At 33.7% G+C, this 25,974-nt stretch overlaps 2 protein-coding genes across 2 annotated transcripts in view; one reads left to right on the top strand and one right to left on the bottom strand.

Moving 5' to 3' along the window:
* Positions 1-6,474: 6,474 nt before the first annotated feature.
* LOC113402400 (synaptic vesicle glycoprotein 2A-like) lies at positions 6,475-17,003 on the top strand. The gene is made up of 10 exons (XM_026642639.2): positions 6,475-6,698; positions 8,664-8,864; positions 11,861-12,023; positions 12,323-12,504; positions 13,114-13,298; positions 13,791-13,942; positions 14,526-14,735; positions 15,291-15,476; positions 15,966-16,093; positions 16,550-17,003. Exons 1-10 carry the CDS (start codon positions 6,584-6,586, stop codon positions 16,603-16,605), a joined length of 1,578 nt encoding a protein of 525 aa, XP_026498424.2. The 5' UTR covers positions 6,475-6,583; the 3' UTR covers positions 16,606-17,003.
* The window catches only part of LOC113402407 (mothers against decapentaplegic homolog 6), a 32,114-nt gene continuing 22,872 nt past the window's right edge, over positions 16,733-25,974 (bottom strand). The window contains exons 4-5 of the mRNA XM_026642648.2: positions 23,819-23,994; positions 16,733-19,477 (exon numbers count right to left, since the gene is read on the bottom strand). Of these exons, the coding sequence (XP_026498433.1) occupies positions 19,133-19,477; positions 23,819-23,994 (521 nt within the window). The 3' untranslated portion in view covers positions 16,733-19,132. The remainder of the gene's footprint in view (positions 19,478-23,818; positions 23,995-25,974) is intronic.

Here is a 25,974-nt window from a genome sequence, read left to right as displayed (position 1 = left end):
TTCTTTGGGGTAACTTGTTGGCAAATACACTCACTCTCTAATCTTGCAGTTAACTTCCGCAAGTGACAAGATTCGATAAAAATCCATTGCCGTTCCCATTGCAGCCGCTCTCAGTGTCGAGGATACTACATACCATACCAACCGACAACAACGGCATCATGAGCATAGCGTAGTGTTCGTAGCGAGAAACTTCTTCTTGCAACTAAATTACCTTATTAATTTAATTACTAAATAGTACTTTTGGATATAATTTTAAGGTTTTGTGCAAGCTCGTCTGGTTAGGTACTTTTTAGATTTTCTATCTCACAGCTACTGTTCTAAGTACTGTTGTGTTCCGGTTTGAAAGCCAGTGTAACCACAGTTACAAGAGACCTTTGGCATCAAGGTTTGTGGCGCATTGGCTATCAATGATATGGCTAATATTACTTACAGCGGTAATATCTATGGTCGATGGTAACCACTTACCGTCTGGTGGGCCATTTGATCGTCCGCTTACCAATATTATAAAAGAAAAAAAAATCCAGTTTTCCAAGAAAAAGTGATTGTTGAACGCGAATGAGTTATAAATTACGAAATATCAAAAATATTTTTTACAAGATTAAGTTAATTGTTAATTTAGTTGATTTCGGACAACGAAAGTATACTTACCTAAATTATAATTGAGCTATATTTTTAATACCTAATCACATTAGCTCATGAGATTAAAATGTGTTAAGCTTCCAAAAGGTCACCATTCGCTATTAAATCAAAAGGTAATATGTCAATCGACGTCATTTATCCGAATAATTGCCATTTTGATTGCAATTGCGTTTGACAATTGGCTTGCAGAATATGAACGATTATTACACCAGTTATGTTAAAACGTATAAAGCGGTATAACGATTAGACAACGGTGCTGCAAACTGCAAGTATTTTAGAACTCATTGAAGAGTTTGCCGTTGTTACAATACCGCTTTACCTCATCACAAAGTTTCAAATGTTCATTCTAGGGGGATAAACTGCAACTACGCCTACGCACACATACCTTTTCTGTGTATATTTTGTGCAAAGAACAATGTTATTTTTAATATCTATATTAGGAGACTTATATAATTGTGAAGTTAAGTAATCAATGAGACTCTTGATGTAACTTAATATTGTCATCCCGATCTGAGAAGAATTAAATTATTTAATTATGAATATTTAGATTATTCTGCGAGTTCAAAAATATACCAATCCAATTATTTCGTCAATGGAAAGGAAGTAATTGAAGCGTCAAAATTTAACTTGTGTGAAATGAGATTCACTACCTTAACTTCAAGTCTAATTTTTAAAAAGTACCATTATGAAGCTTTAGCTTTTTTTTCTTTCCACTGACGATTTATATGTGACAGGATAATGATGTATGTTTCTAGACGAGTTTGTTGAAGCCTCAGCCCTCCATAACTCCTCCCTCCGTAACTTTACACTATAGTATTAAAAAAGGCATAGTTTCTATTTGTTTCAGAAAAAGTAGAATTGAATTCTGTTACAATTTTATTCCATCACTTTTGACAATACGACATATTCAAATAAATAACAAGTATATTCTATACTCTCATTCAATATCTAATAAAATAAAATTTTCTCAGAAAAAATAGGATTCCTCTGAAGTTTTCGTCCGAGAACATCATGAATTAATAATATTATATTCGGGGATAAACCAGAATTTAATTTATTTTATGTAATGCATAAAACCCTAATTTTCGCTGAAGCTGTGCCCATGTTGCGTCTATCGTTGTCACGAGCTGCTTGGGAGCTCAGATCGTTCGAACGACTCTAAGCGTCTGTAAATATAAAGACAAATTATAAACTCGTAAATTAAAAAAATGTTATGATATATCAGTGTAGTATAATAAATATAAGAATTTTATTAGTATTAAGCTTTCAAGTCATATAAATTGAGTGAGAAAAGAGATTAAAATATATTTTTCGAAGAACAGGAAAACGTTACAAAAAGCACGATTACATAGAAACACTCGAGTGCAAAAACTCGTTACCAATACATCACGTAATCTTAAAAAACAATTCATTGTTTATTAATTATTTAATTAGTGTTACATAGATTACCGGGCGTTGGTCGCGTGCGCAAGGTCACAGTGGATGCTGCGGCCGTTGTATTCTTATCTCATAGTTATCTTCACGGTCAAGAATAAATAGTGCGCAAAAACTCAACTCAAATTATTTTGAACATAATTTTTTTTTAATAATTATTTACTCATTAAATTGTCTCCAAAGTCATCTCTCGTAATAAATCATGGCATGGCAAAGGGGTGGCGTACAGACCCTCAGCAGGAAATGTGGTATTTGCCCATTAATGGTATATATACAGGTTGTTTCTTATAACGAGAGTATTTCTAGAAATATTCGTATAAAATACTTATTGCTCGATAAAAGACAGTAATAAAGAATTTAATAAAAAAAATCGTTGATTTCGATGCAGAATAAATGATATAATTAATTTATTTTTAATGAACACCCTATGTAACGTAATTAATGAAAAAAGTATGGAGTTAATCACCTGTTCTTCTAAGTTTAATCTATATTCCGAACTTATGGTGACTTTGGATTTTATTGGATGATACTGACGATAGTAAAAAAAAAACACCTTAAATAATATAATACTATTCGCATACTGCTGTGATCCTTTAACGTCAGATACATAAAAAAATAACACGACGATAAATAACGTACCTGCTTCTATTTGTCGGTATGTTTATCGCCTCATATTCATTCCTAGACTTCTCTTAAAACACTGTCTGACCCTCGGCCCCAATTGTAAAACCGTCACCAACTATTTTTGGTACGACGTCACTCCACCCAGCGTCAGCAATACCTCTCATTTTCGTCAGGACGCGTTCTTCTCTTTTGAACTAGTTCTATTGCAAAATATTTGTGTGGTAATCACTACATAGTATAAAACAAGGTCTCTTCCCGCTCTCTGTCTGTCCCTGTGTATGCTTAGATCTTTAAAACTACGCAACGGATTTTGATACGGTGTGTGTTAGATAGAGTGATTCAAGAGGGAGGTTCATATGTATAATACATGCTTAATATAGTAGAGAAACACTGATAATTTTAGAGATTTCTAATGCGTAACACATTTTTTGCACTTATATTGCTAACGCTTGCTGCACCTTACGAGATAGCTCAAAATAATTTACTACATTATTGTACACCTTAAAATAGATCTACAAAAAATTCCGCGAGAGTATATGTCTACCCATTAGGGATAACCCACAATAACCATTTTTTATCCTTTACTTTTACGACCTTTTTAAACCTTTTCAAAGGGAGAGGAGGCCTAAGCCGAGCAGTGGTATATTTACAGGCTCCTTCTTTTTATCCTTTACTTTTTACGAGAAATAATGGCTTATTTACGTAGAATTTTTTTAAACACATTATGCATTTAATATACATCAATAATACATAAAGCTCCATAAAACAATCTATTACCATGGCTAGAAGAAATTGTTTATCAACAGTTGATTTCCGGCGTCAATTTCAACTTTTCCTTCCCTTCTCGTTCATCAAAATGTGTTGCAGCAGGTAGTAACTATTGTGCCTTTTTTATTATATCGGTAGGCGGACGAGCATATGGGCCACCTGGTGGTAAGTGTTCACCACCACCCGTAGATAATGGCACTGTAAGAAATATTAACCATTCCTTACATCACCAATGCTCCACCAACCTTGGGAACTAAGATACGTCCTTGTGCCTGTATTTACACTGGCTCAGCTCATCCTTCAAACAGGAACACAGCAATACTGAGTACTGCTGTTTCGCAGTAGAATAAATTATGAGTGGATGGTACCTACCCAGACGGGCTTGCACAAAGCCCTACCACCAAGGTATTAGCATATTTTATTGTCAAACATTACCATCAAAAACAAAACATACTTTACTCAAGTAGGCTTTTGGAAGCACTTTTGAATCATTCATTTAGTTACTCTTTTCGAACATTTGATACACAAATTTAAGTTAATTAAGTATCTACAATTAAATTTTCATAATATATCCTGCCTTAAAGTCAACAAGTATTAGCTCCACACTTTTTTATCACCTATATAATATTGTTTTGAATAATAAATAATTATTAATATTTTTTTTTAACAAACCACTTGAATCTATAAATTTACAAACTTCAAAAAATCTGTGAAATTTTATTATAGAAACGAATACCTTGCCCCAGGAAGAATTTATTGACTGCGTAGTCGGAAACTATACAACTAAGATTATCCTTATTTCTCGAGTTTATACAAAGATTATCACTGATTCTATAAAAAGGATCAATGTTATTGTGAATGTGTAAATTCACAATAACAACACGTGATCTACACGTGATCGGGACACAATATGTTTATTCTACAATATGTCAATATATTGTGACGCAACTATACTACTGATGGTTTAATGCAACCCCACAGGATACGTACCACCCATTCATCATATATATTCTCATAGATTCTACCGCCAAGCAACAATAATTTGTATTGTTGTGGGTTTGAAAGGTACCTACTATTGAACTACTTAAGAAAAAGCTCTATGAGGAACACAAATGATGTATAATTTTAGCCTTAGCCTAAAAACCACGTACTGTACACTTTCTTGTTCAGTATTCTAGTAGTAAATATCGTTAGTTTACAATAAACAGTACTTATGTGTGTTGAACTGTATTTACAACTGTCTCTTATTTAGTACCGTCTCTTCCTACGAGATCATGTTTAGAAAAATGAGAGTCATTCAATTGTAGAATGATATTGTTTGCGTTCTACAATTTCATTCACTTTTACATCATTCTGTTTTTATTTGCATAATGTATAAACAATGCTTTGTTAAATATATAATAATATATGGGTAGTATTAAAAGAACAAAGACTTTATTGATTGTATTGCGCGCATATATTAAATAATATTAAGGGCATTTTAGCAAAATCTTATATTTGTCTATAGTGCAATAGTTTTAAAGCTCATTGACATTAATCGATTATGTTTGTTTTAATATTTTTTATATCATTTCACTTTGACATTACTTTTTTAATGAAATGCAATCTTTTTATCTATTAAACGACACGCTGACCTAAATGTAATGTAACAGTTCATCTACATATATATGTATATATAAACATGGATGTCAGTATGACTGTGTGATGCCGTTTGATTGATTATTATCAAATTTTTTCACGAGGAAGGGTATCATACTGTCTTGTGACTCGAAACTAGACGCAACACGCTTCTATACCTTTGCACCGATCGTCGTGGTAACTGGTATGTGTAAAAGCCAGGACTTCTTCTACTTTTCCCTTCCATTCTCCTCTAATATTCATCTGATCGTTAAAAAACCTCTATCTCATATTCCTCCTAATACACTACATCAATATCTTCTTAGTCGTCCCTTTCCCCTTCATCCCTCAACGCTCATGCTCATTACCCGTTTAGTTACGTGTATTCCCAATGCGTCTTACATATTCATAACACCTCAAACATGGTTCCCTTTCATTTTCTCTGTTATTGGCACTACTTTCAGGCTTGCCCTTATATACCCGTGTCCCATTCTATTCATTTCCGTTACTCCGCACATCCATCTCAATATCCTCATCTATGCTATACGCAATATCTTTTCATCCTATTTCTTCACAGCCCAGCATTCCGATCCATATATGACGAAAGGTCTAATTGCGGATTTGTAAACTTTGTCCTTCAATTTGAGTAGCATCCGTGGGTCATACGTTGTTGCAGTGACTTGTCACCATTTCGGTCAGCCTGAATTGATCTGGTTTTTAAAGTCTCTGACAATATCGCCATTAACTTGCAAGAGTGATCAAAGGTACCGTAAATCGGTAGGGTTATGTCCGCCGGACTGGACAGACCGCCGAAATTGCAGAAGATGTATTCGTTTTGGTTCTGCTAATTTCAAGCCTAGGCTCTCCAGTATTTGCCACCATTTCTCCAACCCACTTTCAGCTGCCAACGGTACTACAAGGCCTAAAAAGAGCAAGGACTTAGTCTAATAAAGAAAATATATTTTTAAACGTTATATAACTACATAATCATTATTACTACAGTCACATATATACACATATCTTTATAAAAGCTGGTTTTCATTAGCGACTGTAAACCAGAAGCAGGAAACTTAACAAAAATAATACAAAAACGTTTATCGCGCCTTATAAAATTCAATTTAAGTCTAAAAATTCTAAATCATGTAATTAAAGTAAGCAACCCAGCCATAAATCTACAGAACCATAGTTAGCTTGAATAAGGAATAAAATATCAATATTAGGCTAATTTACTCTTCCTATACAATAGAAATAACTATTTTGATGTCGGTCCATATTTACAATAGATAGCAACTGGAGGAAAACCGAGCACTTGTTTGCAAAGCACACAATCAGATCCAGAAGCAAACTATGAAGATATTATCAGTTGATTCTATAAAACAACGTATGGAAACTGCGTTACCTCACTTCAGCTACCGTTTTTAAGTATGCCAGTGGTATTTAAAATTTACCACATGGACATTCGATTACAAAATTTTCGATACCCTTAAATTTTTGGTCAAAAATGGTGGCAATCAAGACAGATGTTGAAGCTCCAGCGGTTAAAGAAGACATACCACACGACCACTTATACAAAGTGACCGGTTTATCGTCGACAAATTTAGAGAAATTGGCTCAAGGTATTTATAAAGGTTGCTTTAATTATAATCAGGAATATTTAGCGAGGTACTTTCAATGGTAAATTCAATTGATTATTGCATATTGAAGGATATATTTAACTAGGAAGATTACACGTATTCTCATTAATTAAACATAGATACTAAAAATAAATTGAAATAGTACTTAATTTATGCAACATATTTTTAATCTGAAAACGTTATTGAACAAATATTTAGTATTTTGTCTCCTGTCGCACAATTTAAGCACTGTTATCGTCGTTATGCGCTATTATGAAATATAAATGATAATTAATGGTCTATAGTTTTACATTAATTTAGTATAAGTGTAGGAATGTATGGTAAGCGTGAGTCATATGTTTTATTTAACGCGTTACAATCTTTCAAAAACAAACAAGTCGTTGTTTTTCTTGGTGAAATAACTCAAGGGCAAGACCGTAATGAGCTAACGATGTTTTGCGTTTCGTATAAAAACGAGAAACACTTATGTAATGGCTGTGATAATTTCTTTTTAAATTAAAGACATAACTATCAGATACAATTTTTTAACAATACCCTTGTGTTGGAAAATCTAGCATTTGGTCCGACATTTTGAAAGTAATGAAAATTACTGATATTGCGCCGGCGCATCGATATTATTCCAATAATACATGCGTCTCAAGTCGGTCTGCTTTAACCCGAAGATCTGGACGCTGGCCAAGTATTATCGCGGCCCTCTGAATCTGCAATGTCACTCAAATGTTTATGAGTCTTTGCAATTCGGTATATTTATGGATTAAAGGGCCTTGAGTAAAGTCAGGCACACAATTTGTTATAATTGTATTTATGGTCTAAACAATCTCACACAAGAAAACATTAATGATGATGACAGTAGCAAAATTTTGGTGCCAGCGACCTTTCTAAACGGAGAATGGCAAAATTCACGGGGTATATTCTGCGCTCGAGTGTGTGCACATAAGTGCCCTCATTATTCTCTTACTTTTTTTTCTTTTTAACATAAATATAAATACATTATATTTTTGTAATATACCCCGTAATGATTAATGTTACAACCAGTATTGGTTGTTGGCGTTACATTAGAAAACAAATGTCAAAGGACTGAAAAAACGAAGTCCAAATTCAATTTAGTAAAATGAATACATTGATACTTTTTCAATGGAAAACTTTTTGTTTAACAAATTGCCAAAAAACTCTTTTGTCTGTTTTATGTAACATAATAATAGAATTAAGACTGATGGATGTTTGGGTTGATTTATAAAAAAGTTCACTGATCGAATTAGCGCCTGAAAATTGAAAAACAATTTAGATCAAACAAACAACTTGTCAAATGTTAATACTAAAAACCAGAATTAATATTAACGATAAGTAACTCTCAACCAGAGGATTAACAGACACACGTCATAACAATTAAAATTATACCAAGTTACCGTAGGTTAGGAGTAGCTCCCCGCTCCGAATTTGCAAGAGTACAATGACCTCGAGATAGTATTATTTAAATTACCTAGTGAAAATAAGAATTGAAAACGTTTTGTTTATACATATCAAAGTTAAAAATAGCTAATGTAAAAATTTTGCCGGCGATGAATTGCAAATCGAATTCTCTGGGCGAAAAATGTACCTTCTCTTAATAATCTCAATTTACTTGGTGGTAGGGCTTTGTTCTAGCCCGTCTGGGTTTGAAGGGTGAGTGAGCCAGTGTTACTACAGACACAAGGCATATAACAACTTAGTTCCCAAGGTTGGTGGCATATTGGCATTGTAAGGAATGGTTAATATTTCTTGTCTATGGGCGGAGGTGACCACTTACCGTCAGGTGGCCCATTTGCTCGTCCGCCTACCGCGATCATTGCTAATTAAGCAAGGATATACAAGTTTTACCTAATATTCATTGATTTCCATACATTATATCACGTAATTTTCATTTTATAAAGATTATTCTTAAATTGATACAGATTGTTTTCACTTCAGAACCAGCATCTGACTTCGAAGAAGCGATTAGTGCTACTGGATATGGCTGGTTCAACATATCTCTCATGCTTTGCACGTTGCCCGCGTTCTGGAGCGCCGTATCCGTCACCAGCTCTTCATCATTCATCTACACGAGAGCCCAGTGTGATATGGAATTACGGTTGTTGGACATGGGCACCGTTACTGCCATGACGTATGTAGGTTTGTAGTAGATACATTATTTATTAAATAATAATTATCACTTAAAAGTATTATTTTATATGATATGTTTAATAAACAAAAGTAAAAAAATGGTCAAAGGCAATTAAATTAACATTGGTCAGGTAAGGCCGTATAACGTATAACAGTAAATCTAAAAAGTGAGCTTAAAGAAGTTAACAAATTATATAAAAAATAAACAATCAAAAACAATTTATAGTTTTGTTGCAATCTGGAGCGAGATGGAGTGAGATGGAGTGAGATCACGCTACATTTAATCTATGTGAACAACTGTCAGGTAAAGCCTTGTTCACAGTGAGAGATAACAATTGACGTCATTAGCTGACATTACAAAACACAAGGGAATTTCGCAGAAAACAGTAATCACACTAGCTCACTCATTATTTAAACCACAACAAAACTGTGCAAAATAAGGGTTTTAAGGTGGGCGTGGGTAGACCTTCTTACTGGCCTCCTCCATTTGCCATGATCCTAACCGTCTACAATTACAACAAAGGGTATTATTCGCAAGTATTAACTGTCAAAAATCTGCCACCGTTTCGGAAATATACACCTAGACCTGAGAAGGAAGGTGCGTGTATGTACGCGCGTGAGTAGTTCTACTTCTTCAGCGTTATTAAAAATAGTTTTAATTGCGTAATAACTCTATAAAATAAATTTAATTTTTATTTGTAACATGATAAACATCGCAAAATAAGATAAGTTGTGAAGTTGTCTATTTCGAGTTTTCGATTGACTTGACACTTAAAGGCGGTCTAGCGAGCAACTGAAACATAGGTTTCATGAGACCGTGGGCGCGTACATCATAAAAAATAGTTCTCACCGCTCTCACCAAAAGAAGAATAACTTCAAAATCGAAAGTACTATGAAAATATCATGTTAATATACGTCTAAAATATTAGTGATAACTTCTTGACCTTCAACTATGGCGGTCACTATCAAAGGCTAGTATAGCCGACCCTTAAAATAGATTCATCATCATATCATGGATACAGAGCAATTGAAGAATTGTTCTAATTACTTCATATTGTCTGCGCACCACGCCGGACCGATGATAATTACAAGCCCGACAGTTGTCATTAAAAAGATAATAAGTATGACTTAATTTAGGAAAGTACCTACGTTCCTAAACTAATCAAATATATAATGACTAACAAAGACATTTTCAAGCACAGTGTAAATACATCAAGCTAAGATAATATTTGGTATTATACATGCAAACAAGAATCCTGATCAGAATCACCTTTGAAATGATATTTATAGTATGTTTTTGTTTATTTCTGGTAAACAAATGATGTACAGTTAATTTATTTTCTTTGTTTTGTTTTATAATGTTGGAACGAAGAGGTGTGTCAGAACATTATCTGATTACATTTCGTTACTATGTTACTCAAAGAATCGAACGGCAGAGTGCTTATAACGTGTAAATCTTAAACGAAGATTGCGACGTTCAAACTCAGACAAGCACCACTGAATTTTAACAGAATGAAGCTTACAAAATATGATGATGAATCTCGTCTTGATCGATTTCCTCCACGGAGGCCAATCTAAGAGAAGACTAGTCTACTATCTACGCAGGACATATTATAGGGCACATGTGTGTGCGAAAACACAGATGCACTGTCTATTCCTCCACTCTCGGAAAGAGTTCAGGCGCAGCACCAACGACATTACGTGAATTCCGAGGCACAGGATCGTTTACTCTTCTCGACTCCGCGCTGTTACTCAGATTTTTTTCACGGAAAACCCCCGTAAATTTTTGACGAATGCTGACTAACTTTTTTTTAAATATGGGATTAGTTGGCCCTTAAAGCTAAATGTTCGGCATTTGTTTTTACACCAAGTTACGATACTAACGTCTAAAGCAAACACACGATTCACGTTTTAACATTTTGAGTTGTCAATTTACATAATAACAGACTTTTTACAACACAAAATATGCCAATTTGTTTTTTGTGGACCAACTCAAACCAAGCTGAAAATAGTTACAAAACTGGTGACTAGCTCCATAATTGCAAACAATCTTGTGATTGATTTAATATTACAGAAATACGATTTCAATGTAAGCACAACGTAATAATTTAACTTTCGAACTACGCAAATAGAGTTCGGTAGTCTTGTTAATTACTTGCAACAAAGTTATTTCTTACCAAATAACAAGTGCGTTATTTGATAACAAACTACTTACAATAACCAAATATTGTAAAAAGTTTGCCTATTCTCTTTGAGTGCATAGATTGCTGCGTTATAAAGGCAGACGAGGGACATAACGTCTTACATACACAATATCTGGTGGTGGGCGATGGTGACCACTTACCATCAGGTACCTCATTTGCCAGTCCGCCTACCTAATCAATAAAATAAATACATTGCCGACTTTTTTTATATGAAGCCTAAGTGCATAATTAATACTAGACTAATGAGCGCACCTTTTTGTATTTCAATGTGTTTCTCCAGAAAATTCCGTGTTCATCAACATTGACCATATTTCTTTATATCCAGTAAAAATCTTATGTTTTTGTTTACAATACCATTAAAATTCTCACGCTTACCAAACCAAATTATCTTAAACAGTTTAAAGAAGTTACGTTAATTTATTAAATTTTTGGCTTGAGTAGAATGTATACAGCAGTGGAAGTGGTTTCAAAACCTTAAATATCCATATTATGTTGCCTGTAAATATACCACTTCTGGACAAGGGCCTCATCTCCTCTTAATTGGCTTCAATAATAAAAAACATATACATATTCACATCAAATTCATTCAAACATTAAAAATCAAGACTTCTAAAGGATTTTTATTGATCAAGTGAAAAATGATTTTCTTCATGACCTATAAGCATATATTTTTTAATATTAATTTAAGGTCATCGTTTACTTTATTATAAAGGGTCAATTTTGAGGACAAGACGGAAAAACGAGACGAAACTATGAATCTATATATATATACTGTTAAATCTAAAATTATTCATTTTTCAGGTATGATATCATCTGCGATGCTTTGGGGGTTCTTGTCAGACACGCTCGGTCGGCGACAGCTCATGATCTGGGGCTTTTTTAGCTCTGGACTGGTTGAAGTCGCCGCTAGTTTGAGCCAGAACTTCACAATGCTGCTTATAACGCGTTTCTTCAGTGGGTTCTTGTGAGTATCGGTAATCTGTAACACTAATTCTGTATGCTATTAAAATTCGATGACTTACTCGAGCCAATCTCGATACCACCCTCAAACACATTGTACCACAAAGAAGCCATTACAAACAAAACAAAGCAAAGGTATTATTGTGATCGGATTTAAACTGTGAGTGAGCCAGTGTAATTAATATTTCTTACAGTACAAATGTCTATGAGTAGTGGTTATCACTTTATTGGGTGGCCCATTTGCCATTCCGCATACCATAATGCCATAAAAAACTGTTTGAGTACGAAATATTTCGATTTCAGGTTTAATGGTCCATTTGCAGTACTATTAACATACTTAGCGGAGTTACATCGCACGGAACTGCGGGCGCGCGTCCTGTTACTCACTGGCCTGTTCTTCACCATTGCTAACACCACTCTACCACTGCTGGCTTGGGCCATCATTACAAAGGACTGGGACTTTCCGCTCTTTGGAAATACCATTGGTAAGATTAAAATAATATTTACATGATTTACTTTGAGCTGGTTTAGTTTTGTACCAAATGTGTCTATTTGGATATTCAATTTTGACACTTAACATCGTAACGTTTAAAGTATACGCGTCCAAAATAGCATATGACATTTCACGCGAGAGTTAGTGTTGTAGTTAAAAAGTAAGATGTCAATTATATTCTTTATCTATTCCGGTATTTTTTCACAACATCCGTAGTGATGTAAACAAATGCAACAGCTAAGTAAGTTCCTGTCAAAACATTGTCGTTTAATATTTATATGTTAGTTATAGAGTTTCTAACAATTTAAACACTTTGTAACTCACTGTTGCCGAATAATAAATATTATTAATGTATTGTAATGGCTAAATACTTGTAAAGTATTTCTGTAACTAATCACTTCGAAATAGCAAGACATTTTTTGCCAATAAATAATTACTTAAAAGTATTTTGAAATCTCTTTTTTTCTTGAACATGATTCCCTTCTAAAGGAAGTTTTGAATAGCTAGGTACACTCAAAGATATAGATCCCTTTCAGTTGTTATTTTTGAAAAACATAAGACGCTTATTTTTTTTCTTAATTGACACGTTTTTGTTTTGCAGTAATACATTCCTGGAACCTGTTTCTTCTGGCTACAGCGATGGTACCTATCCTAACTGGAATGGCATTCATCTATCAGCCAGAAAGCCCCAAATTTCTTATGTCTCGAGGACGTAATAAGGAAGCCTTGGAGGTCTTTCGAAAAATATACTCTCAAAATACTGGAAAACCACCAGAAACTTATCCGGTAAGGGATTGTAGAAATAGTCTTAAGCCATATGGTATAAATGTTGATGATTATTTTTAAAGATGATGAGTATTTTCAATGGAAAATACTTCATATATAATACTTAACTATCAGTCAATTAAGATTTATCATATAAATCAACCCGCTGTGCAGTTACTACTCATCACATGGGTAATCTACCGCAAAACAGTAATACTTTGTATCGTTGTAGTCCGGTTTGAAAGATGAGCCAGTGTAACAGGCCCAAGGGCCCAAGGGACATAACAACTTAGTTCCCATGGACGATATAAGTCATGATTAATATTTCTTACAGCGCCAATGTCTATGGTGACAGTGATCACTTACAATCACATGGTCCAGTATCAAGTCTACTCACCTATACGAAATAGTAAGAGAAAAGGCTAAAGGAAATCGAATTAAAAAATCTTCTCGTTCCAAATACTAAACATTCATAACAAACGATATATTTACTTTGAATACTTCTTCTTCCAGATTAAAAAATTAGTAGAAGAAAGATCGGAGCAGCAGAGCCGTGGACTAGCGGCCTTAAAGGAGGGTGGCGCACAATTTGCCCCCCTCTACAAGCCACCTCACATAGGCTGGCTTTTACTCATATGTTTAGCTCATCTAGGGTGTATGTTTGGGTAAATATGTTGTCTTTGTCTCAAATGATCTCAGCATATATTATATAAACGAGAGCATAATTATTTAAAAGAAGGCAAATGGGCAGACTTTCAATCTAATGCTGAATGTTACGATTCCATAGATTACGGGACCTTAAGAAATATGAAATACAATGATAATGGCGCTCACACCATACAAAACAAACCACAGCGATACAAATTGCTGTTTAACAGTATAATAACTTGTGAGTTTCCCTCCCAGTTAGACCTGCACAAAGCACTATGAGAAGTTGCTTTAGATCAAAAACAAAACGCATTTTTTTTCAAATATTATATGTAGTAGGAAATCATCAATTATTATTCCTATGTTAACAGGTTACAGAAGAAAACAGCTTATGATGATCCTTGTATTAATAACTTTTTTTAATTTGTTTTATGTTAATAATAGTATATGTTTTTTCGGTCATTACAAGCACAAAAACTGTTAATATATCACAATTGTAATTATTAAATTTAAACGTCATTGTCCCTAAAGGTGCCTCAGCTTAAAGGTGAACAATTGACAAGATCATTCAGCGACTTAATCTATGATACCTTGTTCCAGGTCAAATACAATACGTCTCTGGTATCCGCAACTGGCAGCCATGATAGGCTCGGATGGTACTGAAAGCCTGTGCTCAGCTATCGCCCCTAAACACGTGGAGGTGGAAGGTTGCCTACCTACAGAAACGAATATGCTAACTTATCTACAGACCGCAGTGGTCGGTGCTGGATCGATGATCACGTATGGGATTGGTGGAGCGATGATAAACAGGTTCGTCTGATCAATTTATTATTTTCCTGTATGCAAGGGCCCAATTATTTGAAGGTGACGAGATCTGACTGAAGACGATGGTGGTCAGTGATTTCAAAACTTGAGTACAATTTGATAATGAGTATCTGCCGTAAACCTCTTCCATCATAATGATCATGATACACAGTACTCCACCAGTTTTTCAACCGGAAATGAGTTTCCGTTACTCAAAAACAATCAAACTGACTGACTGATAGGAATCCAGTTTCTGTAATCGCCTCACCGGTAATGTTTAAGTTGGACTATCAGTGAGGCGCTACAAAAGGTCTATTAAAAATATTTTAGGGAAGGTGAGATCGCCAGAACACTGCTTGGACCTGGGCGTATATACTTAAGACGGGGCTGATTCGTTCAAACCCAGCCTTTGTACAGAAATTGTTTTGAAAGAACCTACTTGTTCAGTAAAGCTAAACATCATGAGGAAACCTGTATGTTTTCCCGGCAGTGTGAGATTAGCTGAAGGGTACAGTTATCAGTTGGTGCATAATATTATTAAACTGACGGATTTTGTTGTAGTTGCGGCAAGAGAAGGGTTTCCGGATTCTGTGGGATTTTAAGTGCGATTTTCATTATAACGTTACCATTCACTGGTAGTAGCGCCTTGCCAATGGTCGCAATGGTCACCACCGCGATGGCAATCACCTCACTGTGTTCCGCAACTTTATCAAGCATCGCAGTAGATCTATTCCCTACCTCACTTAGGTATGTTTTATATTCTATTAACAAATTATTTAGATATATATACCACATTTTATACCACCAAACAGCATGGCCCAACAATAAGTTGTCCTTTGTACCTGCAATTAAGCGGCTCACTCACCATTTCAACAGAAACACCGATAAACCTGTAAAGAAATGCTGAAATTTATATTATTCCCCCACTTCTTAAATATAATAATATATGAATATTTAATAAATAATTTTATATAAAATATTCTTATAAATCAAATACCATGAATGAGGAGCTCAATTGCATTTTTTAAAAAGAAAAGTAAAAAAAAGTGGGCACCTAAAAAGAAATAACCAAAACAACAGAAAAACAAAAATTATTGAACCTAAGATATCTATCTAATAAGATGATCATCACATTGCTACAAAATTGCTACTAGGACGATAACCCTTACAGCTAACTGTATTCAAAATAATCTAAACCAATTGAATTGTGACTAAAATAATATAAACATATTACAGAGTAATGGCGATGGCTACGTTTTTAATGAGCGGTCGTGTCGGCACAATCTTAGGAACTGTCATTTTTCCCGCCCTCATCGACTTCGGCTGTCTGCCGCCATTTATAACTATAGGAGCAGTATTATCCCGTGAGTAACTTTTTAATTTACATTCGTTGCCAGGATCATTTTAATTACTCTACGTTACTCTACTCGTATATGTGATACGAGTAAGAATCTTGTAGATAAAGAAAATGGATGATATTTGATAAAATACTTGGACTAATAAATAGACAAACCGCCTTCAAAAACCAATGCCAAATCTATTATTACAATAATATTTTCTTAAACATTGCATAACATTGTTGTTAGTTTTAATAACGTTACTTTTTTTAGACGCCTCATATAATTATAATAGACCAGTAAGACATATCCATATAAATTTATTATCAAATTATTAGTAAAAATTGAATTAATATATTTTTATTTTTATTTAGTCTTATTAAACCTTCTATATCATATTTTGTTCCTAATTAACTCGATGATGATAGTGTGTTCGTATTTCACTAGATGGCGTTGTAACGTATTCTTATCTATATATTTCAGTATGCGGAATATCATGCTTCTTTCTACCAAACACAACTCTGAAGAAATTGGAATGAAGCTGACTTTTGGAGAATTCTACCAAGAGTCAAGTCAATTGTGATATAGTGTGATGATGTAGTGATCGGTTTTTTCTTTATATAAAGACATTTTAGTATAGGAAGATGTAAAGAAAACAAAGTGAAATAAAAATATTCCCTTTCTTTATTATAATTTATCGTATTCTAATCTCATTCATCTCAGTCAGACTCACAACTTAACAGTAAATCGGCGAATCATGGAGTACTGTCCCTATTTACAATATTTTACTTTATATATAGCTGAGAATGCATTTTTAACAATACATTTATAAAATAATTTAGGTTGTTGAAATGTACATAAAACTCTTAGGTCAATAGTCAATTAATAGATTAAAAATACGTACAAAAGTTTTTATACAGATTAAAAATAATTAAAACGTCCGTGAATTTTTTTCTCAATAACATATCGTTAAAAATGCTCTCCCTTATTTTATTAAGGCGTTATATCAGTCTAATGTAATGACTAAACAGCGTTTACATTAAATAAATATGTACTTTTATTACTTATATTATCTGTGACGGATTATGCTGGGTGAGGCACTTGTGCTGAATACATAATTATTATATTTAGACCAGTTAACTATATTTTACATCGTAATTATTTCTAATATTTAATAAAATAAATAATTGTGAATCTAAATTTGTTGATCTCTGTAACAATTATATAAAAGCTAATTTTTGTGTTATACATAAATTGATTTTTAATTTATCTAAATAAAAAAAATCTTAAAAAGCTTGTTTGATAACATGAGTTTTATCTACAAAATTGATAAATTAATAACAATTAAAATAGTAAACAGAATGTTGTGTGACATTCGATTATGATATTATCACAACAAAATTAAAAAAAATACATTTAAATATGTAGTTTGAGTGGGTCATAATTCTGAAAACTGGCCTTTCCTATTCACCGATACACCCAACGCGTAAGACAAAGCAAGATCGATTAATAGACTAGACTTTAAATCTTATTGTCAACTCCAATCGCTTTGTCCAAGCAGCATTCTTAAATTCGAGCTTTAATATTAAAACATAATATGTATAATATAATTAATTACTTAATCGTATAGGTCAGTTAAATTGACTGAGTTACCCTACATAGATTTTGGATTATATTCATACATTCTGAATACAACGCAAGGCACAAAGTTTGTGTGTGGTTCTATTTTTAATTACTAACTATAAAACGAAATAAGAAATTAACACGATTGCACTATCATTTTTTTTCATACGCATTTACACGTCAAATTGCAGATCTTTTAAATAACTAAACAATTCTATGGATCGGCGTTGCTCCCACAGAGTTTTGAGATAATTCATAACCTTCCTTTACCGAAATTGGTTAAAATGCTTATCGCACAGCCTTCTTCACGTTTAAACTCCGACTTGATACGAATTATGTCAAATTTTGTACAAAAAAAAAAAACAAAGAAAACTTATTTCTTAAATAATTACTCGCTAAAGGTAAGGCATACTTTATAATTATAAATAGTTAATTACAAATATTTATAGTACATAATAAACTTTTATATACACAGTCTCGCGTAACTTAAAGCCGAGTTTTATACATATTTATACATTTTAAAATTGTACAAATTGGACAATGGTTCCATTCAAGAATTTAAAACAACTGTTAAAAGATATGGACGTGTTTGTCACAATATGAACTACGACGGAGCGATCACCATTTTGATCGGAAAATTTAAAGTCAATAACGAACTGCCTTTAATTTTTTTTAATTTATAGACAAATTTAAATGTCACTACCACAGATAATCAATAGATTGTGTAATGTCACAATGATATCTTCAAAAAAGTTTCTCATTGTACAATTATTATTAACGACAATTTTTTTTTTCAAAACATTAAAAACATAAATTTGAATTCCCTTTTAATATTTAAAATTCATTACCTATGTTTAAATGAAGTAATTTTTTAGAGAACTGAAATGAAATCAAATCAACATCAACTATGCTAGTGACATTTTAAAAACATGAACAAATTTGACAATTTACTTATAAATAAAATAATTGTTCACACATTTTTGTTATATAATAATCCAGTACGAATTTTTTTTTGTTAAAAACATAATTTGGTCATTTTCTTCACTATTATTTTCTGTAAATATATTGTCAAAGATTTCGCAAATGCATTTTATTTTTGTTTTACAAACTTGTCTATTGGAATTATAATTTCCATGTGTATACTATAAATAAAAATATATTCCAGTGTCTGCTGATACTAATGTTGATTTGATAAAGTTATAAAGTATTATCATGAACAAAAATTTAGACAACTACGCCGTACTGGGCCTCATACTCCACTTCCGTTGATTTTTCACTTAGTGACACCAAAATTAACAAGAATTTTCTCGTCACTAACTGAGTAAATAAACTTCAAGTTAATCCTAAGATCCCTAAGAATCCTTATAACGTTCATTACACTTTGGTCCATATCCATATTAAGCACTTCACTGATTTAATATACCCAATAGTTAAGTCTTAGCGTCAGCTCGGAGGTGCAAGCAATACTTCCAACCAGCACGGACAGGCCGTAACGTCCCGCCTCGAGTATTTTGGCCCCCAGCCTTTCGCGAAGGATATCCTCACGGACCTGGGGTCGACTGGGCCCACGTGTGGTAACGAAATGGGCGGCGGGGGGGTTGAAGGGTCGAATATGCATAAGCAATGTCCTGGAGCGACCCTCCACACTAGCAAGGCTTTCGCCGCTGCTGCGTCCAATGCCGGCGAACTGACGAACACGGGCTCTTGGCTTCGGTTGTAGAGCCAGACCCCGTCCGTTTCCAGAGACAGGGTCACGCCTAAGCCTATCTTCGCTCGGGTTTTCCGCACCTGGAAAGATATTTAACATATTTATTTTCTTCTTCGATTATTATCCAAACGTAATATTTGACATACAAATAATAATATTCTTTTATTTTCATTCAGGATATATAACATGTATACAATATTATGGATATATTGTAACCTGTACACAAGTTTAATACTAAGTTTAAAAGTCTACAGTAACAATGAAGGCTTAAATTCGAATATAATCATTAAAAATGAACGAGTCTCCTTCAATAACGTTGATTTTTAATTAATACACGCCAATAGGCTAAAGTTAACTCTTTCAGTCACGCTTTTAGATTAAGAATATGTTGAATGTTTGAATTATTGTTTTGGCATTATCTACAGCTAAAATATCACTGAAAGTATGAAAAAAAATCTAGGTATGAAGGCTTTCGAGGAATGAGGTGGTTAGTGACACTTAACCACCGTGACTATTGATAGAAACAAAACAATTATGAGTTACTTATATTGTTTATTAATATAATATGTTATAATGAATTTTACCATAACGAAACTAAGGTAAAAATTATTTTTTATGAAAATCTGAAAAACAAGCTTTTCCCTTACGTAGACAAAGAGGCACTTTGCATGTACTGCACTGCCATACAGTACGCACTGGAGATATTTTAGTGCTACATAGACAGCATCTTCTTGATGTGCTTCTTTCAGGTTGATGGCGACTGGATTCAAGACGAATTTCTGAAGGGACTGTTGGCTTGTGACGTTTTATAAATGCAGGGCCTGGAGAAGAAACTGTAGAATCGCGGTTGCTGTTCACTGATTCGGACCTTCGTTTGTCTCTGACATATGCTGGGACCAGTTGACCCTGGTATACGCTTCGTCTGAATTCTTTCAAAGTCAAAGGGCTTAGATCCGTGCGTGATGGGGACTGTAAATTAAAAAAGCATTGAAAATACTACAATCAAGGAAATGAAAGAAAATGCTGTGCCACCACTTGTGGGATTTTCTATCAACAGCATAACTTCCTTTTAGTTGATCGAATTTATCAACGAAGTTCATATTCGCATTGTAATCTTTCACTGATTCCAGACATGATACTTCAATACTGGTACCATCACGCTCTCGGCGGGTAACTTTTCCGACATCCTTAGGGTCATGATAATTTGATAACATAAAAACTGATCTCTTATCTTTCCATTTCAAAAAAGATATTTTTGTGTCACTCATCCGGTAATCATGTTCACCTCTTTGCAAATGCTTGTCTTCTTTTAGCGTTGGAAGAACTTTCTATTTGAGTTCACAGTTCCACAGGCGAAAAAATTATCTTCTCGTAATTTTACTTGCAAAGGGTAACTGTTGAAGTAATTGTCAAAATATACCTTATGATTTTGTCTTTCAAATTTTCGCAAAAATTTCTCACAACTTTACCACCTAAGTCAATTTCAACGCTAGCACCCTGCTTTCCTGTGTAAAAATCAAAATCTAGGCAATAACCTGACTGTGCACACATCATCCAAACCTTGTACCCTATTGTAGTAGGTATTTTCGGCATGTATTGTTTCAGATAGTCCCTGTCTTTGAATTTTATCATACTTTCATAAATCGCAACTTTTTCTGATGGTTTGTAGTTTTTTTTTTAAATTAGTTCGCATGATGTCCATTGGTGGTCTAATTTTATAAAGTTTGTCAAAATCTGGGCAATTTCTATTGGGCATCAGACTATTATCATTTACATGCAAGTAATTCAAAAGCCAACTGAATCTATTTGATGCTCATGAACCTCGATACATAGCCGTCATGCAAATCAGGTGCTGATGACCAGTAATCTCTGTAGCTCGGCAATTTCTTTATACCCATTACCATGTTCAAAGCAATAAAAACATCAAGCTCTTCTGTAGTGGTTTCTGGGTGTATAAAGCTTTCCTGATTGAGTAGCGTAAAGGTTAGTTTGAAAGCATAAAATATCATGTAAATGCTCTGTCCAAAAAAGGCGAAATAGTAAAAGAGGTTGAACATTCTCCATGTTAAGAATTTGATCGGTTATTCCCACACTTTCAGTAAAGTCACCAGGTATGTCCATTCTATAATTCTTCTTCCATTTTGAAGCTATTGTAGCCGGTCTGTTTTTGTTTACGGTGTTAGACTCTGTAGATTCAGGATTAAGCTAGATAGAGGGACGTCATCATCGCAATCAAAGTTGTCATAATCAGTCACTTGAACTTCTCCAATCGAATCTCCTGGCACCAGCGGATTTGGCTGATCTTCTGTATCCTCATCGCTACAAATACTCTCGCTATCTGAAGGAATATCTTCCAACAAGTATTCTTCGATTATTTAGCTTGGCATACTGAAATAAATATAAAAATACTTACATGCCTAACTCTTATGTAAATTAACCCTATAAACCTGCAGCAGTCACGGTGGTTAGTTTACTAACCACTATATTTTCGTCGTCAATACACATTGAAAATATAAAAGTAATGATAGTTTCATACACATACGTATGAAATCGATACAGGAGAATAAATTGAATACAAAACATTGAAGAAAAACGTTATCTACCCGTTTCACCGATATTTTTTATCAAACACAAGAAAAAATGTACGTTGGCGTAATTTTCGAATGAAAACAAATGAACTGTCATCCATCGAATATGCCGCCAAACGGTCGCTTCTTGTCAAAAAAGGTACAAACATTCATGATAATTCACGCGATTGTCGGTAGATGGCGTAGATTTTAATATAAAAAATCGGAAAGAGGTGGTTATTGACACTAACCACCAAGACTGAAAGAGTTAAATTAAATAAATTAAACTTATGTATCAAAATCACCAGCGGTTCAACTCCCTAACAACATTAATTAAACACTGAGTTACGAATGATTTTTCCCGTTACAACATTAATTATAAAATCTCAGCAATCAGCGTATTCAATATATTCAATTATATACCAGCTATTAGTTAAATTATTAGCGGCGTATGCGCAGCGTGTAGGTATCTCGAGTTATCGCTGAGGTTATCTGCGCGCGGAATGTTAAATCAATTTACATAAATGCAATACGCACAATTTACTGCTCAATCCAAACGTAGAAGATTTATTTTGACCTATTAAATATATCGACTGTGCGGCGACTTTCGAATTCGAAGAAATTTAATTAAGAGATATTTTGAGATTTAGTTCGTGGTTGAAGATCGCCGAACGCCTGGATAAGTACTAGCCACTTTATTTATTCTACTACTAATCAGTATGTAGTATTTATGTGTTTTCCTTCGAAAGGTGAACTATCGGATGGTAAGGAATGGTTGATATTTCTATCAGTGCCGATGTCTACTGGCGATACTGACCACTTACCATCAGTTATAAATAAAAAAAGATAATCTTTACATTTGATCATATTTCATTGTTATTATTTATTTATTTATTATTTATATTATTTTGATTGGTTTAATAGTGTGTAACTACAGTAGTAGGATAGTAGGTATCGATTTTTTAGAAAACAATAGCTTCCTGTATTTATTGCGACTAATGGTAAAAAAATTACATTTTGTTAATGTACCTTAACACACACATGTTTTGATTATTTCTTTAAAAACTTATCGATGTAAAATTGCCCTTAGTTTTTTTAAATTCATTCTTAGACCACTACATATTAACGCCCAGCATGATATCGAAATTTATTTATCTGAGACTTTGATTTTTGCGGAAAGAAGTTAAATGTAACTGATCTACTCTGTACCATAAACTATATAATATAAAAACACTCTAAAGAAATAAAAATGAGCTATTATTTCGTACCAAGCGAGTCACGTGAAAAAAAAAAACAAAATTACATTACTTATTTTTCAAATAAACTACACGATTCTGAGTATCGAATTAAATATAAGCAAAGCAATCAGTTTATTGAATTGATAATGGAGATGATTGTAAAAACCGCGTATCGCATGCCCGAGCGCACGTACGCATGTATGTTTCGTGCGATTCGAATCACGTATGAGATTTTGGCAAACCCGACCGTGGCCGGCTTGTACAGAACCATTGTTTTGGAGCGCTATGAAATCCGGTAACCTCATTCGAATGTGTCAATCGCTAAGGTTTCTAAATTATCATTTGCGGGATACAAGTTAATGATTCATTTGGAAATGATTTCTGCTTTCATAGTGTACAAACTAGGCGTGTGATTTCAACCAGTTTGCAACCATACATATCATAATTAGTAACGACAAAATCTGTGTTCTCCAGAATTTGAAGATGTAGTGTAGAACTGTGTGTTTTTTGGATGCTTTATCTCGACCGAAGGATTTGAATGAGACTTGGAGATATATAGTCGTATAAGCCAGCCAGTATACTAGAGAAGCAGATTTAAAAAAAAATGTGATATTACCTGTTCAACTTGCGGTTCCTTGCTGTCGAGCGCGTCAAGACAGAGCCCGTGTCTGCCGGCGCACGTGCCGCCGAACACATCGACAGCGCGCACGCGCACACTGAATTGCCGGCCTACCCTCTGAGTGAGCTCCCAGTACGCTAATCTACACCACTCCGATTCCCAGCTTTGACGCTCTGAAATGAAGAAAAAAAACTAAATATTAGTGGTCAGTACAAAATAATCATAATAAAAAAAATTGAGTTATTTTAAGATATTAACAAAACATTTATCAAAGATAGGTATGTATCAATGAAATAGTTTTAATTAGACGCGTTCTTAAATGTTATTGTTGAATTTATAAACATTATCTTGTTAAATTAACCTACATAAAATAAATCAATATAGTGGATTTGTTGCGGTCGGATTTATTTATTTAATCGTGTCTAAAAACAGTATCGGTACACGCCGCATAGCGACTCCTCGAACTTGTCATTGCCACTCCCTCTACTTAATTGGAGGGGGAAAAGAAATGTAATTCCTTAAAAGCAGAAATACTAATGTTGTTTTAAAAATGCAGCAATTGTTTAAAGATGGAATTCTCGATGTTGATTTATTTAACATTAATGCTGATATGTCGCAAACATATTACCAATTTTCTAAATTAAAAAATTTCAAATTCCAGAAATGTTATTTTATATAATACTAGATAAACTTGCAGCTTTATCTTTACTTTATAAAACACAAACTTCTATCTCCGTTCTACTCCCTTAGGGGTGGAGTTTCGTTAAATTCGTTCTTAGTGGATGTCTACACCCTATAAGAATCCTACCCGCCAAATTTCAAGTTTGTAGGTGTTATACTATCTGAGATTTCGTGATTAATCAGTGAGTGGTGTTTCGCATTTATATTTTTAAAATATAAAAGTAATTATTTGGATGAAAACAATTCATCATTATCTACACATAAGACACAAATTATGATACACCTTAAGGAACATTTACTACTTTTAGATATAAGATCATAACTTTGTCAAACGGTGTCACAACTTTTCGTCAGCCCCAAGGAAGTCGGGTGTTGTTTATTTACTAAGTTTATTTATCTGACGTGAGAGCTAAAGGCGCAAAGTACGTGGATGTCAACGGCTTCTCAAATAACAGTGTATTTCAGTAAAGTTACGTCACGATATAGCTCCAGAAACTTGGCTCAAAACGACGTGACACTGACGAACTGTCACACCGAAACTCGCCAAAATTTTAACTTTAAACTTAGATATGATGATATTTCCGACGAAATTTCATAAGATTATAAAATGGGGATATTATTAATGGTATGTATAATAAATATCTGGTGGTTATTTTAATAATATAGCTTTAAACTGATTTTATAAGACTACTCAGGAAATAGTCATCGTCATTGGAAAATTTGGAAAATTCGTCATGTATCATATTAATGGTCGGTGTATGAATAGTTTCGACGGTAATAAGATGGTAGCAAAAGCTGAAAGTAATCCGCTATAATATCCTCTTCATACATAATTCTTGCAGCCACTGTTACCTCATACATGTAAGTACGGGAAACCAGCCCCGTCCGAGCCGAGTAGACCAATCTTTACATCATTGCTATTCAACGAACCAATTACTAGAGATTTTGGTATATTATATTAGCTCCTTTTTCTAAATTTTAATTTTATATGGTATTTTTATAATCTAATGGTGACGTTTAAAAAATAAATCTATTTCAATTCTAAATAAACAGATAACTACAAAACTTCCAATTTTACAACTTATGATTCGATAGATTTGAATCTTTTCGTTTATGACCAAAGATATAAGAAGATACTGAACGATATCATTCGTTAATAAAAGATAAAATGTTATTTTTATAAACGAAATCAAAAACTGATTGTATGTAAACATTATGTTACCAATACGATTGTAACGGGGAAATATAACACTTTCCGAACATACTTCGTGCAATCCCATAAATATAGTCACGTTACATATAATAAAATTCCAGACCTCAGACAGACCATTGTATGACACTCCACGCTGCTGGTTATCCACGAGCTAACGCTTATCTTGCTCAAAGAAGTAACCTAGCATATCATAGAGGTAACAGCGACGTCGGCCCAGATAAAAAGCCACGTGATTTTTTGGATATATTTTGCGTGTCCT

This window comes from Vanessa tameamea, chromosome 12 (assembly GCF_037043105.1).
Source record: "Vanessa tameamea isolate UH-Manoa-2023 chromosome 12, ilVanTame1 primary haplotype, whole genome shotgun sequence".
NCBI classification, from domain to species: domain Eukaryota; kingdom Metazoa; phylum Arthropoda; class Insecta; order Lepidoptera; family Nymphalidae; genus Vanessa; species Vanessa tameamea.
The sequence above is the reverse complement of the archived record's forward strand: the minus strand, read 5'-3'. Positions and strand labels throughout refer to the sequence as shown.